This window comes from Hipposideros armiger, unplaced genomic scaffold, assembly GCF_001890085.2.
Source record: "Hipposideros armiger isolate ML-2016 unplaced genomic scaffold, ASM189008v1 scaffold_74, whole genome shotgun sequence".
NCBI lineage: Eukaryota > Metazoa > Chordata > Mammalia > Chiroptera > Hipposideridae > Hipposideros > Hipposideros armiger.
The window spans coordinates 12,230-23,961 of record NW_017731424.1 but is presented as its reverse complement, the minus strand read 5'-3'; the positions used below and the strand labels follow the sequence as shown (position 1 = coordinate 23,961).

General features: G+C 48.7%; 1 protein-coding gene across 1 annotated transcript; it reads left to right on the top strand.

Annotated features, from left to right (window-relative positions):
- The first annotated feature begins 1,326 nt into the window (after positions 1-1,326).
- Positions 1,327-9,487, top strand: SPMIP5 (sperm microtubule inner protein 5). Its single transcript, XM_019642920.1, has 6 exons — positions 1,327-1,393; positions 2,798-2,862; positions 6,739-6,957; positions 8,351-8,537; positions 9,028-9,122; positions 9,243-9,487. The coding sequence occupies exons 2-6, from the start codon at positions 2,808-2,810 to the stop codon at positions 9,392-9,394; spliced, it is 708 nt and encodes a 235-aa protein (XP_019498465.1). The 5' UTR covers positions 1,327-1,393; positions 2,798-2,807; the 3' UTR covers positions 9,395-9,487.
- The last annotated feature ends 2,245 nt before the right edge of the window (positions 9,488-11,732 follow it).

The following is an 11,732-nucleotide window of genomic DNA, read 5'->3' as shown; positions in this document are numbered from 1 at the left end:
TGTGGCCCAGATGGTTTTTTTTTTGCACTCTGAATTTGTAAATGGAATTTTACATACTCTTACCGACCTCCCCCTCCTCCCCATCTCAGGTGGAGATAGATTTCTCAGGTCCTTTTCTAGGTGTTGCAGGCTTCATGAACTTTCATACCAACAAGACCGGCCCCTTTGTTCTTTGGGAAGGAAGGTTCTGTTGATATTCTTGAGCCTCCTTTCCCTCCAAGCTGGATGAAAGTGGTCTAGCCAAAGAGAAGTCAGCCAAGTGGGGTGAGTCACTGACAACTCCACCGCACCCAAACGAAGGGCATTTAAAAAAAAAAAAAAGCACACAGCCTGGGACTGGTGCTTTGTGCTGGCATCTTAGCAGGCACAGTAAGCTGGCTGCTGCAGCTAAAGCCTTGGGTTTATTCCAGGCTTTATGTCTGGGTCACCCTTCAGAGTTGGCTCTCGGGAGCTCCCAGATAGTGTGAGGTTGGGGTTCTGGGACCCTGGGGGAGGTGTAAATGGGCTCTTCCTAAGTGGGTAGCTCCATCAGCCTTCATCTGAAGTTCCTTTCCCCGGGGAGTTGAGGTAGGGCGCCTGGGAGCTGCAGTAAGCAAACAGCAGTCAGGCCTTGGTTTCCTTCTCTGGAAAGGCCACTCATGCCCTCTGGTTCCAATCCAATGGGATGAAGGCTCAGGACCTCCTTCGAGCCCATAAGATGAGGCTGGTTATAAAGGAGTATGGCTCCACTTCCCCGGTATCGCCCTTTTTCTGCCCTGTTACCTGTCCGGACCGTCTGGAAACCCGTTTTAACTCCTAAGAGACAGAGGGCTGGGGGCCGGAGTGGAAGCCGCCAAGGCCACAGGCTGCTCTCCTCTCCTGGGCTGTTCCAGCACCCCGCCTGTCCCTGACTTTGGGCCCCACGTGGGCCCAAGGAAGGGAGTCCCGTTCTCATCCACCCTCTTCCTCCCACCAGGACTTCCTGGCCCCAACCCAGGCCACCCCAGCGTCCACATTACAAAAAGGCCGCGTTGACCTAGATCCCTTCGAGTGCCCCTCCTCCCAATCCCCAAACTTAAGAGGGCCCCGGCTGGGGGAGACCATGAATGGAGAACAGCTTTGGAGACCAAATATTTGTTGGGCGACTCCTGAGCGGGGAGCAGTGGGAAGCCCCATCACATTCAATCGAGTTCACCCACCCGCCTGGCCGCCCGGCCTCGGCTAACGGTGGGGCGGCGGGTGGTGAGGGACGGGGGAGGGGCCTGCTGTCCGGGGGCGGGGCAGGCGGACAGCAGGCCCCGCCCAGCTCCCTTCCCCCGCCCTTTCTCCGGCGGGTGATCGCACAAAGGCGGGGCGGCGCGCAGGCAGGGCTTGGGCGAGGCGGCCCGCTGGGCAGTGATCCAGGTCCGCCCAGGTGAGCGACTCAGGAGAGGGTTGGGGTGAGGGGTGAGGGGGGCGGCGTATCCCCGCCCCTCCCGGACCCCGCTCACCTCGTCTCCACCTTCCTTCCTTCTGCCTCCTCCAGGCGGGCCTCGGGGCGGGGTCCGCAGCCGCTCCGCCCCTACCGTCTGCGCCCGGAGCCGCCCCCTTCTTAGCGGCTTCTTTTGAGGCCACAAAATCCTACCTCTCAAGAGTTTAGAGGCCATTCATTTATACCTCCTTGGATGCAACGACCCTCAAACGAGTTACTTAACCTCTCCATGCCTTTCCCCGCCCTCATCTATAAAATGGGGACTCCAACTAACCCTTAGGTTGGTTGTGAGGATTTAACAAGAATGCGGTCCCACATTCAGCCCTGTCCTGATAGCAAGCGTTCTGTACATGCTTGGAACGTTTTTAAAATGCCCATCATTGCTGACAAAACCTGACTGTGGCCCTCCCCTCCCACTCCCTGAGCCATTTGTCCTGGCAGGAGGGCATCACTTTTAAGAGATGAGTTGGCTCGGCTGGGTAGGACCTGGCAGCATCAACAGATGTGAGATGCTGGCCTGGCCCATGGGGGATGTGTGTGCAGGGACCACGGGCCACCCTGGAAGAAGGAATGGGTCTGGCTCCAGAGACAGCATCTACATGAACTAATGCTGCAGTGGTCCCCCCATCACCCTCTGCTCACCCCCCTTGGACTCCAGGCCAGCCTTTTGGGACTTATGACCCCTTCCAGCCAGAACATAACTCTAATTCTTTGTTAGGGGGCTGTCCTGAGCCTTGCAAGATGTTGAGCAGCATCTTGGCCTCTACTCACTAGATACCTGCAGCACCCAGTCCACTATTGTGACAACCCAAAATGTCTCCAGACACTGCCAGATGTCCTGAGGGGGGAGGTGCTGGGGGGCAGCAAAAATCACCACTGTGACCTGGTATCCCCTGGATAAAGAAAGGCTGTGGGTTAAGGATACCTCATCTCCCCCCCCCGTCCCCCCCCTCAAGGTTTTTACATGGGAGCTCCTGGGTCTTGCTCATCTTTTAATTTCTAACTTCTGTCACAGTTGGTGGCCATAATGTGTACACAGTTCATAATTGTTGGATGGAAGGTTGGAGGTGGGGGTGGGACGAGGCCCCCAGGGGAGGGAGACACTGGTGGGTGGTGATTTGCACACCTGCCATCTAAGTTCATGTAAGAGGCGAAGGCCCCTTGGTATCATGGTTTTATTACTGAAGCCTGCAACATCTGGTTTTGTGTAAGATGGTGGTGTTATGTCTCCATCCGAACCCCTGACAAGGTCACTGTACTCCCAAGGGCTCTAGCATACTTGAGGTGAGTTCTTGAGGCAGGGACATTTGATAGGACAATTTCATTCCTTTTTCCCTTTATTAACAGAGGGAAAATCATGGAGTCTTCCAAGACCTTCATGAGACAGCTGCCAATCACACCAGGATACAGTGGTAAGTGGAGACGTGCCCTGCAGACGTGCCTGGCAGGAGAACCATGGTCCTGCTCACTGTCCGTGCTTTGGCCCACTGTTCGTGTCTGTCTGGCCGACTGAGCCAATACAGGCACTAACTTTTAAGATATGTGTTAAGAGCACCCCATTGCTGAAGATGGCTGATAATGGCTCTGATAGAGAGATATAACTTAGGTCAAATCTCCCAGGACATGACCTGGTATGCAGGAAGCACTTAATTAATGTCCATTAAATGCATTTGGACCAGGAGAGACACAGTGAATGGCGATAGACACACGAATAAGCTTGAGGCCCTGTCCTTCTCCCCAACTTTGACTTTCTCAAGCTTTGCAATAGAACTGTTCTTATGGTTCCATTTCTTCTTGTGTTCCCAAGAGGGAGGGTGACCAACTGTCCTGAATTGCCTGCAATTAGCACTGAAAGTCCTGTGTCCCAGGAAATGCCTTAGTCCTTGGCACCTGGACAATTGGTCACCCTACCTAAAGGCTTCTGGGCTACTGAGAACTTATTAAGTCACATCCTTGTGACAAATCCAGTGATCCCTGTAGGCCCTCAGCTCTCACTTACAGATGTTCTCAGGAAGAGAGATGCAGGGGGAATACCCCAAGGCTGCCCAGCCTCACCCTCTGGTCCTGGTTCATTAAGAAAGCAGGCTTTGGGCTCTAACAAACTGAGGTTCCAGCCTCTGCTCAGCCATTGTCTGTGTGATTGTAAGTAAGGTACTTACCTCTCTATGGTAATTTCTATGAAATGGTTGTATTCGTTTCCTAGGGCTGCTGTTTAAAACAACAGACCCTTGTTCTCTCACAGTTTGGGAGGCTAGAGGTCTGAAATCAAGGTGGAGGTAGGGCCGTGCTCCCTCGGAAGACTCTCGGGGAGGCTCCTTCCTGCCTCTTTCAGCTTCTGGTGGCCGCGGGCATTCCTTGGCTTGTGGCAGCATCACTGGTCACTGTCATCTGTGCCTCCATCTTCACCTGATTCTTCGTGTGCCCTTCTGCCCTGTTTCTCTGTCTGTGTGTCTCAAACCTCCCTCTACTTTTGCTTTATAAAAGCACCAAGCATTGGATTCAGGGCCACCCTCAATCCAGGATGATTGAATTTCTAGATCCTTAATTATATCTGCACAGATCCTATTTCCAGGTAAGGTCGCATTCACAGATGCCAGGGGTTAGAACTTGGACTTGGGGGACACAATTCAACCAACTACATGGGGGTAATAATGGAGTTTTTATAAGATTGTTGTGAGGACTAATGGAGCCAGCATACATAACCTATTTAAAATGTCTTGGTGCTCAGCAAGACTCAATAAGGGTATTTTGTATTCCTGTGTGTGTGCACCTATCCCAGGGGTTGGCAAACTTGAGACAGAAGAGCCAATCCGGTCCCTCACAACAATTTAAAAATTATTTGAGAGCCATTAAACAAATGAAGTCACCATTATGTGAATAATATCATTTGAAATTTTTATAAATGAAACTATTATAGTTTTATTTTCATTTCCAATTTTGCTTCAGAGCCACATGTACGTACCCAAAGAGCCGCATGTGGCTCACGAGCCACAGTTTGCCGACCCCTGATCTATTGGGTTTTCGGAAAAGTCATGACGTATTTTGTCTTATGTTTTTCAAAGGTCATTTACTTATATAAAGAACAAAGAGCAATAAATGATATATTGCCCATTTTGTTCGATAACCTTTTGCCATCTTTCAGTGATTTTCATAATTCCTCGTTCATAGAAGGGCCTGTCTTTATTTGCGAAAAATTGAACAAGGTGCTGATTTATAGCCTCATCTGAATTGAACATTATACCACGCAAGGAGTTTTGAAGAGAGCGAGACAAGTTGAAGTCTGATGGCACAAGGTCAGTTGAGTATGGTGGGTGTGGCGACACATCCCATCCAAGCTCCTATCATTTTTGACGGGTGATCAAACTTGTGTGTGGTCTCACATTGTCGTGATGGAACACAACTCCTTTACAATTAACAAGCTCTGGATGTTTCTGGATGATGGATTCGTTCAATCTGTCCAATTGCCGACAGTACACATTTGAATTGATTGTTTGGTTCCTTGGTAGGAGCTCGAAAAACACGACGCTTTTAAAATCTCACCACACTGAGAGCATAACCTTGCTCTGGTGAATGTCTGCTTTCGATGTCGTTTGAGGCGAATCATCATGTCGGGACCAAGACCATTTGCACACCAATTGTTGTAAACAATCCACTTCTCATCACCAGTTATCAATCACTTCAAAAAAGAATCGTTTTCCTCACGTTTAATGAGCATATTGCAGATGTTTACACACGCCATCAAATGAACTTCTTTGAATTCATGCGGAACCCAAATATCAAGTTTGCATACGTATCCCAGCTCTTTCAGGTGGTCATGAATGCTTGAATGACGGATGTTCAATGTTTTTGCAATCTCTTGTGTCGTGTAACGTGGGTTTGACTCGATCAATGCCTTTATTTTGTCATCATCAACCTCGGTGGGCCTCCCTGACCGAGGAGCGTCATTGAGATCAAAATCACCAGCACGGAATTTTGTGAACCATCGTTGGCACTGATGTTCTTGTGGAGCATTGTCACCGTAAACTTTATGCAACTTTTCACAAGCTTGATGTGCGTTCTTCCCTTTACGGAAGTAAAACAGTAAAATATGGCCAAAACGCACAGTTTGGTCTTCCCTCTTCAACTTGTTGTAAAATCTCCAAAACTCAACCAAATCGCTCAATTTTTTCTTTTAGAATGAAGCTAGAACTGTCAGCTGTCAAATGACATAGCAATAACATAGATGCGAATGACTCTAGTACTTCCAAAAATGAACTAGTGCCATCGGTCGCAAACATGCGTCATGACTTTTCTGAAGACCCAATATAGAAATGTAAAATCTGTGCAGGTCAGAGTAGACCCTGATGGAGGAGACACCACTGTGGCAAGTCCTGTGGGTTACTACAGCGGCCTCCCCCATGACATTAAGGTATCTTTTAATTGCCCAGGGATTGGGGAGGCTGGATGGTGGGTGGAGGACTTTAAGATCAGTCTCTCGTGATTGGAATCTTCCAGAGGGGGCCTCTTGCAGGGTGCAGGGGTGGTGGTTGCTGCATTCAACGCTGAAGGCAGGTGTTCCTTACCTAGGGACAAAGGCAAAAATGTTGGGCTTCCGTCGTGAGAGTTATTTATTTATTTTACAGTCTAAAACCAAGTTCTTAACCAGTTTTTCCTCATTTGTTCTTTTTAAAAAATGGTGTTATTGTGACAATATTATAGTACTTAGGATTCAGCATCCAGTTTGAATAAATAGTCATGTTTTACCCGTACTAATTGTAATGATTATATGTTATTTTGTGGGAAATGGTGAAAAATTATTCTAGGGGTGGCTCTTGCAGACAATGAATTTACCTTTTTGTGTAATAGGTCTCTGCTTTTAATAAGCCCACAATTTTCCGATGGTCCAGACAAGAAAGGTCCCAAATTGCATTTGGGAAGTGTCAAGGAAAATAAGCTTTCTCTCTAAAAAAGTGAATAATTTCAATTACTCCTCAGACTATCATTTTGGCCCATTACATGCTTTCCCCGTTTGCCGTTCAGGCTGACATCAGGGGCTTTGCTATCAAAGAATATTACTGTCATAGCCTTTGTTGAAATGGGCCTTCACTCCCCAGCACCGTCATTTTTTGTGGCCTTGGGAGGGCCCGTCACAGTGGGAACAACAGCACTGCTTGTATTAATGGCCTTTGGAAAAATGCAGTGTTGTTGGCCAAGGGAGAAATACCAACTGGTGGGCTGAAAACTCCGGGGCGTTTGGGCCAAGGTTCGGAATCCTTGCCAAAGGCTGTGGTTTCCGTGGGCTCTTGCAGGCTTCATCCCGTACCTCAGCTGCCTGGATACTTCCAGGGAGGATGACGTGTCCCACTGTCTGAGAGCCTTCCAGGAGAAGACGCAGCGATACAAAGACCAGCTGGAGGAATTGCGCTGTTCGGTGGCCGCTGCCCAGAGACTGAAACCCGTCAGCTCTGAGAAGGCCGTCCTGCGGGCGCTGCACCAGTACTACCAGCAGTACCACCCCTTGAGTCTGGGTACCGGCCCCCAGAAACCAGCCCCCTTCTGCCCCGGGGCCCAAGGGCAGGGCCTGGCAGGCCCACGGAGCTGCACAGAGATCCTAGAGCTCAGCACAGCTCCCCATTCCCAGGCGGCAGTGAAAACGGAAAGGCTCGGTTTCTTAAAATGAGAAACAGTTCCAGGGGGAGAGGGCGTTGGGAACTAAGTGCCCCTGGGCTAGTCTTACCACAAACGTTCAGACAACTGCCGTCTCTGCATTTTAGTGCTTCCTCTGTGCCTGGCACCGTTACTTCGTTAACCACTCACAGCAGCCCTGTGAGGGCGATCCTGCCCTTCCCATTTTAGAGATGGGGGAAGTGAGGCTTCAAGAGGTAGTGTCCCTTGTCCAAGGTCAGACCTGGGTTTGGACCCAGCTCTTCCAGGTCCTAGCTGGGTGGAAGGGGTTTTGCTCTGAATAACAACCACAAAAACGATGATGATATGATTATACAATGTTAATAATCACACGGTGGTTTGTCCAGGACCATTTTTCAGGTTTCAAGGCCTATAGAAAAAGTAATGGACTGATTGCAGTTGTTATTATTCCTAGAATTGTTCTGGGCCCTTTAAGAACACGTTTCTTGTGCTTTAAAAATTTCCAAAACATTACAAAGAACATCTGCCTAAGAGTTTGGGATTGAGCCCAGCTCTTTGCCTACTTGCTGTGTGACCTAGGGCAACTTGCTTTCCCTCTCTGGGCTCTAATTACTTCATCCAGGGCAGGGCAGGGCAGGATGGACCAGATACTCCCTAGGGTGCCTTCTAGCTCTGAGGTTATGGGACTCAGAGGCCTAATTAAATTCTTACAACAGCTGGGGGAGGCTTATGGGGCTGTAATCTTTCCTCTCACAAATGTGAAATTGCCAACGTCATCTAGCCAGCCAGAGTCACTCATGACCTGCAGGCAGGTTCCCGGTGTTGAGTCTGATTTGGGTGCTTCTCTTGATTCCCTGTGTAAACTGTCAAAGAGCAATGACTGAAGCTTTTAACCTGAGGAAGGAGAAGGACCTGTTTAAGAGCAAGGACTTGGGAATCAGAGGGACTTGGGTTTGAATCTCGATGCCAGCACTTCCTTGTTATATGACCTTGGCCGAGTCTTAACCTCCTGAAGTTCTCGCAGCCTCCTCCTCCAAAACGTGGAGGTAATAACGGCACCAACTTCTTAAGGATTGCGAGAGAATGAAATGAAAGGCTATATGTCAAGCCCCTACCGAGGTGCCTGGCATGAGAATCAACCAGCCAGTGGTAGCTGCCCTGAGGACATCTAGAGGCCTAGGTGTTCACCGTGCTGTTGGGGTGCCAGCTGACTTGGGAGCACTGCCCATGGTGTGGCTTCGCAAAGCCCTCAGGAAGCATGGTGTTTCTTTCCAGAATGCAAACACATAAAGAAACCCCTCCAGGAGCCCCCGATCCCTGGCTGGGCGGGCTACCTGCCAAGAGCCAGGGTCACTGAATTAGGCTGTGCCACACGGTTCACGGTCATGGCCAGGAACTGCTACAGGGACTTCCTGGACATCGTGGAGCAGGCCAAGAGAGCACCCCTGAAACCGTATGAGGAGTAAGTCTGGCCTGGGGCGTAACCACAGGTAACAAGGGGAAGGGCAGATGTTGGGCCACGGGTTTCCAGAGGGACTCATCCCAGCACTGGGACTATGTTTGTGTCTGATTTGTTTTACACGGGGCCTTGTGTGTAGTCGCAGGGCCGTCCAAGTAGGCAGCCATGCTCCGTTCCCCACCCGTGCCCAACAGTCTCTGGAAGTCCTGCTTTGCAGGGAGAAACTGGAAGTAAAAGCCAACAGGGCCACCCATCCTGGCAGCAACCTAAGGCGTGAGGGAGGGAGATGGTAGGGCACGACTGCAGAGGGTGGCCTCCGTTTTTCCTTCTGTAAAATGGAGATGCTAATCCTTACCTTCAGAACAAATGGTAAGGATTAGAAATAAACGTCCCGTGCTCACCGGTGCTTACACAGAACCTGCATAGGTTCTATTTATTATTATTTTTATTATGAAGAAAAGGAGTAACTCTATGACTTTTGTTCTTACTTTAGAATATATGGAGTTAGGTCCATGCAACCTCCTCCTTTGCCACCAGCTTTGCAGCATGAAGGGCTGCTGCCGAAATGTCGGAGCTGCTCTAATCCAGGTAAGGGAGGACTCTTTCTTCCTTTTCTACTGTTTTTAAAAGGGGATGACATGTTTGCAGCTGCCTCTCTGCTTAGCTGGGCCACGTGCCTGCAACTCGTGGGGATGGTTTCTCTTCCAGGTGGTACCTGTCCTGCCCTTGGAAGACCCCCGGCAGAGGACCCTAGACCTCCGGGGACGTGTGGCTGTACTCAGAGGCCAAGTATGTCATATAATGGGAAGATGTATCTAGAGCCACTGTCCTCAGCCAAGGCTAGGACAGTAGAAGGCTAGAAGCCAAGAGCCCCCCAAGGAGAGGTGAACCTTAGGAGGGGCTCAAAGGCTCGCCATTCTCACAGGAGACTCAGCCCCTCACCCACACCCCAAAAGCACCTGGGACTTTTCATAAGAATCCTTTGAACTGCTGCCTGCACCCTGCCTGCTTGGCAATAACACATCATTAATGATAAAGACCTTTTATTGTCATGTGGGAATAAAGAGTATATGTCTCAGCATGCTAAAGGGCCTCTGTGGGTTTTTTCCCAGGTTATGTTGACCCTGAGAAGAGGCAGGGTGGAGCCCATTTCTTCCTAAACCTGAGGTGATACTGTGCAGCTGGACCAGGCCCCTGTTGAAGCCCTAGCCCAGCTCTCTCACCCGCCAGCCCCTGTCAGTCACCCTGGGTCCTGACATGGCAGTTCCCAACACTGGCACACACGCCACGCCCACCCCAGCCCCAGTTTTTCCAAATCCCAGTTCCCCGGGAAAGCCAACTGGCAAATAACAGCCTTTGTCGGCTCCCAGGGCTTCCGGTAAAAGAGTACCATGAACGGGGTGGTGTAAGACAACAGGAATTTATTGTCTCACAGCTCTGGAGGCTACAAGTCCAAAAGCAAGGTGTCAGCAGGGCCATGCTCCCTCTGAAACCTTAGGGAAGAATCCTTCCTTGCCTCTTCCCAGCTCCTGGTGGTTTACTGGTAATCCTTGGTGTTTCTTGGTGCGTGACTCCAGTCTCTGTCTTTATCATCACATGGCATCCCTCTGTGTCCCTGATGTCACATGGCTGTATTTTTATAAGGACACCAGTCCCATTAGATTAGGGGCCACCATTCTCCAGTATGACTTCAACTAAACTTAGCTAACTACACCTGTTTCCAAACAAGTCACATTCTGAGGTACCGGGGATTAGGACTTCAACATATACTGTTGGGGAACACACTTCAGCCCATAACCCTGGCTAATTTCCTCCTGCCACTGGCCTTCTCCCTGACCTCGCTCTGCAGCCACTGGCTCTGAGAAAAAAATCAAAGCAGCTGCTGGGGCAGTGAGGCCATTGGTATGAAAGGCTCAAAAATGTACAGAGCCAAAAGACTCAGCAAGCTGCTCCTGGAGGTCTTTCCAACACAGGAATTTTCACCTGGGCTCCCGGGACCACCCGGGTTTCATGCATAGAAATCAGGAGTCCTATCTTTGAGAAGAAAAAAGAACTTTGATGAGAAAAAAGTGACATCTTTGTATTCACTAACCTCCAAGTGAAATTTAGTATTGCCTTCACTTATGAATTAGGCAACCAACTACAGCCGTACCTGTCACCTTAGCCCAATAGAAATCACAGATCTTGTCACAGCATATGACATTTGTTACAAACAGCTTTGAAATGTTACTCTTGGTTATTGTAATTATCATAGTTATTGGAGCTACTATAACAACTTTCTAGCATATTGTTATTCAATATATGTGTAAAGAAACACAGCTATTTCACAAATATTCTTTTTACTATTTGGATAATACTTCAACATAATTAGTTTCCTTTGTAATTGCCTGTATTTTCCTTTACATTTAAAAACATTATTCTGAGAAGAGGTCCACAGATTTTACCAGAGAGCCAAAAAGTCTCTGGCACAGAAATGGTTAAGAACCCTTGTCTACGAAAACAAACAAGGATGTGTATAAAGGATGAGTGTCATATAAACCAGAACAACAACCCAAACCCAATGGGAATTGAGATTCCAGTACATCCCATTATTAAAAATAATGTGATAGAAGAATGCTGTTGTGGAAAAACATTCATGATATAGTACATGAAAAAAGCAGGTTGTAATAACAGCAAACCCATATGTACACACATACACACACACACACACACACGCACGCACACACGCACGTGCGTGCGCACACACACACACACACACACACGCACAGTTTTTTTTGTTTTTAAACAAGGGGTAGATGGGTAGAGGGAATTGCTAATCCATAATGCTAACCATGGTTATTTGGATGGTGGTGTTATTGGTCAATTTTATTTTTTTGTGTGTATTCTCCAATTTTCCACAGCCAACAGGTATTGTTTTCATAATCAGGAAGAGATATTATTTTAAGGATCTTCATTTGAATTGATTAAAAGCTATTTTAACCTTTTAGAGATGGTATGTTTAAAGAAAAAAAAGCCACACTTCCATAGAAGGTAGCTGGCGTTCCCTTCAAAGGGCTGGGGCAAAGCCCAGGGAATAGTCAGATTTTTTTTCCAGCTTCCATAAACCCCTGGGAGAGTGACCCCACAGTCCTAGACAGGAAATCAGGAGACAGAGCCCTCACCTGCTTGGGCCTGAGTGGTCCCACCTGTTGCGTCTCT

What these genes read in the sequence shown, in the direction of transcription:
- SPMIP5 (XM_019642920.1), top strand. Translation starts at nt 2,808, where the DNA reads ATGGAGTCTTCCAAGACCTTCATGAGACAGCTGCCAATCACACCAGGA. An exon ending in GTACCACCCCTTGAGTCTGG is followed by an intron (nt 6,958 to 8,350) that starts GTACCGGCCCCC and finishes GTTTCTTTCCAG; the next exon opens with AATGCAAACACATAAAGAAA. An exon ending in TCGGAGCTGCTCTAATCCAG is followed by an intron (nt 9,123 to 9,242) that starts GTAAGGGAGGAC and finishes TTTCTCTTCCAG; the next exon opens with GTGGTACCTGTCCTGCCCTT.